Below are 3,269 nucleotides of genomic sequence, written 5' to 3'. Positions count from 1 at the left end.
GAGCGAGCCCCAGACGTGGCTGCTTTGGGTTCTCCTCCTCTCATTCTAAGGTCGCTCCACAGGCAGCGGGGCTGCCCGCGCCGTTCCCCCTCCCGAGGGGAGCTATCGGGGGGCAGCGACCCCACGATGGCATTTAACAGAGACCTTACAGGGGTGACCCTCTGCACGCTGCGCTTCCATGTAAACAGGGAAGGTTCATTTTACAGGGAGAAGTGCCTGTGGCCATTTTAAGCCACCGCTTGGGTTTTTTATCCTTGCCACTTCCTGCACAGTGCCTGCGTACAACCACCACAGCACACAAAACCAACTTCACGAGAGTAAATCTATTCCCGGAACATGAAGTAAGTACAGTAAGCAAAACCCAGCAACCGATCCCGAAAGGCACGACTTCAACAGACAGCGGTAAATGAATTTTTAAAACGGTTTATTTGTGTCTTAACTATTTCTTGAGAGCCAACCTTCCCCAGCGAGCAGGGGCAGGCCCCCTTGGGTGAGGTGCAGGTGCTGGGGAATGTCCCGTACCTGTAGGACTGCAGGACGTCGATGATGCCGATGTAGAGCAGCAGCCTCTCCCCCTTGGCGTTGCGGGCTGGGATGCCGCCCATCCTAGAGCAGACAGGGCCCGAGCGTCAGACAGGGGGTTCTCACCCCCCTCCGCCTCCCTCCCACAGCCCGGCGCGGGCTGAGGATTATGCAAAACATTTAACAAGCCCCAACACGCGGGAGGCACCTACTGTTCAGCTAACGAAGGGGAAGAGGAGCCAGAGCTAAAGGCTTTTCCAGTGAATCGGCTAAAACCCCTGAGAACTGACCCCCTTTTCCCTCCGTATGACAGTTTTACTGAAGGTGAGGATTAAACCCAACTCGCGCGTGAGAAGAGACCAAGGAACCGCCAAGAGAATCTACTACCACCCGTTCTAAGATGGCAGCTGGGCTCTACGGGCTGTTAAGTCTGATCTAACGAAGCACTCGCTGCGCTTCTTGGAGGTGGATGGAAGCAGCTACTCGAAGCTGCCAAAAACTGGTGGGCAGAGAACTCTCAAACGCCAACTGGAAAGCAAGAAGATCTTCCGTACGTTAAAGGAAGGGAAATCAAAGGTAGAAGCACAAGATCTGATGCCAAGCCCTCTCTGCCCGGCGCAACAGCCATCCCGCGTGGCCTAGTCTGCGTCTAAATTAAGTCTCCGTTAGCCAAGCTCGGGTTTTACCCCTCGCTCCCCGCAGGATGTCACTGGGGAGGGCACATAAACTTACTGGTCATCTGTTTCGATGGTGCCACCTCGCCGGGCCTCTCCCTGGATGGATTCCATGGCCGTGGAGTAAAGGGCCTTCTGGGCAGCGGGGCGCCGCATGTCGGCCTGGGACGTCCCGTCCGCCAGCGCGTGCTCCCGCTGGGCCAGGTCCATGTTGTGAATCGCAACAAGCAAACTGTAATCCATGATTTTAAAGCTCTGCAGGACCTGGGCAGAAAGTCAACAAAAGGCAATTCATTATCGCGAGCCCGGGGAAACTGTCCGAGCTGAGGTTTTCAGAAGCGCACTCAGCGTTTCCACCCAGAGCCCCGAGCGTACCGCGGGGATGGGGTTTAATCCCCGGCTCGTGCACAGTCAGCTCATCTCAGCCACCAAAGGGAGTCAGAGGAAAGCCCTCAGTGGTGTTCCTGGGCAGGACTCAAGCCAAGGGAAAACACCGACTTTTGCACAGCTGCTCAGCTTGAGACCAGGCTCAGCCAAGCATCCCACCCCCTCTCCTCGACCCTGCCCTGCTCCAGAGCTCAGCCTCGGCAGAAGGTGCTTCCTCCAGCTCTGGGGGCCGTGTTGGGTTTAATTTGGATTTAATCTAGAGCTCAGCCTCGGCAGATGCTTCCTCCAGCTCTGGGGGCAGTGTTGGGTTTAATTCAGGTTTAATCTAGAGCTCAGCCTCGGCAGATGCTTCCTCCAGCTCTGGGGGCAGTGTTGGGTTTAATTTGGGTTTAATCTAGAGCTCAGCCTCAGCAGAAGGTGCTTCCTCCAGCTCTGGGGGCAGTGTTGGGTTTAATTCAGGTTAGAAGTACTAAACAAAACCGGGCTCCAGGTCTGTGCCGCCACCAAAAACCTGGGCCAAGAGGCTCCAAGGGCGACAGCTGCCACCTCCCGCGCGTGGGAAGGGCTCAGAGAAGAGGCAGCTCCCCCCCCCGTCCCCTCCCACCTACCAAGCAGTCCCTCTGTAACGTCTTGCAGAGCGCGTTATACATGTCTGAGTCCAAGAAGAGACCGTCGGGGATGTCCTGCATGAAATCCAAGTCCTTGTAGGTGGGGAAAACCTTCTCTCGCTCCTTCTGGGACGCTCGGCGCTTGTAGGTGGAGCCCTTCAGGTCGTATTTCAGGTGCATTTTGACAGAGCGGGGCAGCAGGTTGTTCATCACGACGATGCGAATGTTTTTGCCTCCGGCCTGGACACAGTACAGGCCGTAAAACTTTGGCAGCAGCGTCCTCGGGTTCTGGTTCAAATTCTGAAATGCCAAAGACAAAGAAACACCTTCAAAGCCGTTCTGGATATTCCCACGCCAGTTCCAGGAGTTATTTGCTCCTTCCTGGATTGAAACGGAGCTGGTGGCGGCTCAAAGCCATCGCCAAATCTGCTGAGAGGAGCGGGGGTGAGCACGGGGCGCTGCCTACAGCGAGTGACCTCTGCAGCGCTGAGCGGGTCAGAGAGGGTGTAGGAAGGCGTTTGTGCTCATCCACGCAGAAGCTAAGCTGGGAGGCTTTGAAGATCTCATGCTAAGCCTTTTTAGATTTGGTGCTTAGGTCAAGCTAAACACGTCAGGATAGAGATGATCTAAACTCTCACAGCCGCAGAAGAAACAAGAGACAGAATTCTGAAGAAAAACAACGTGGTTCTGGGATATAATCACAGAAAAAAAAAATATTTGTAGGTTCAGAAGCAGTTGAAGGAGTTCAGGTAGGGACGCCACCAGCATCAGCAGTGCTGAGGCACGTCTACGGGGCCACAACGCCCGAGGGCTGAGTTCCCCTGCGCAGAGGGGCCGGGCGGGACACGACCGCGGGCCGTCAGATCGCGCAGGGCTGGGACCCGGCTCTGCCCCGGGCTGGCAAAGCCTTGTTTGCTATTGCCACTTCCACGAGATCAGCGCGCCTTCCCTGCCAAAGCTGCTGCCGCTTCTGTGTAAACTCAAAATCAAAGAGCTTTTCAACTCTCTTTGCAGACAGAACCCTGGGAAGGGAAAGAGCTTTGCAAGACAAAGCACCAGGGGCCCGACGCCGCGCAGC

At 55.9% G+C, this 3,269-nt stretch overlaps 1 protein-coding gene across 1 annotated transcript in view; it reads right to left on the bottom strand.

Moving 5' to 3' along the window:
* LOC113490878 (phosphatidylinositol 4-phosphate 5-kinase type-1 alpha-like) overlaps positions 1 to 3,269 on the bottom strand; it is a 12,317-nt gene that overhangs the window by 5,049 nt on the left and 3,999 nt on the right. Inside the window, exons 6-8 of the mRNA XM_026867490.1 lie at positions 2,192 to 2,588; positions 1,255 to 1,460; positions 523 to 606 (exon numbers count right to left, since the gene is read on the bottom strand). Of these exons, the coding sequence (XP_026723291.1) occupies positions 523 to 606; positions 1,255 to 1,460; positions 2,192 to 2,588 (687 nt within the window). The remainder of the gene's footprint in view (positions 1 to 522; positions 607 to 1,254; positions 1,461 to 2,191; positions 2,589 to 3,269) is intronic.

The sequence above is a fragment of the Athene cunicularia genome, unplaced genomic scaffold (assembly GCF_003259725.1).
Source record: "Athene cunicularia isolate RWA unplaced genomic scaffold, athCun1 SCF_55, whole genome shotgun sequence".
Classification (NCBI taxonomy): Eukaryota; Metazoa; Chordata; class Aves; order Strigiformes; family Strigidae; genus Athene; species Athene cunicularia.
Note: the sequence above shows the minus strand (reverse complement) of the source record. Positions and strands in the feature narration are given on the sequence as shown.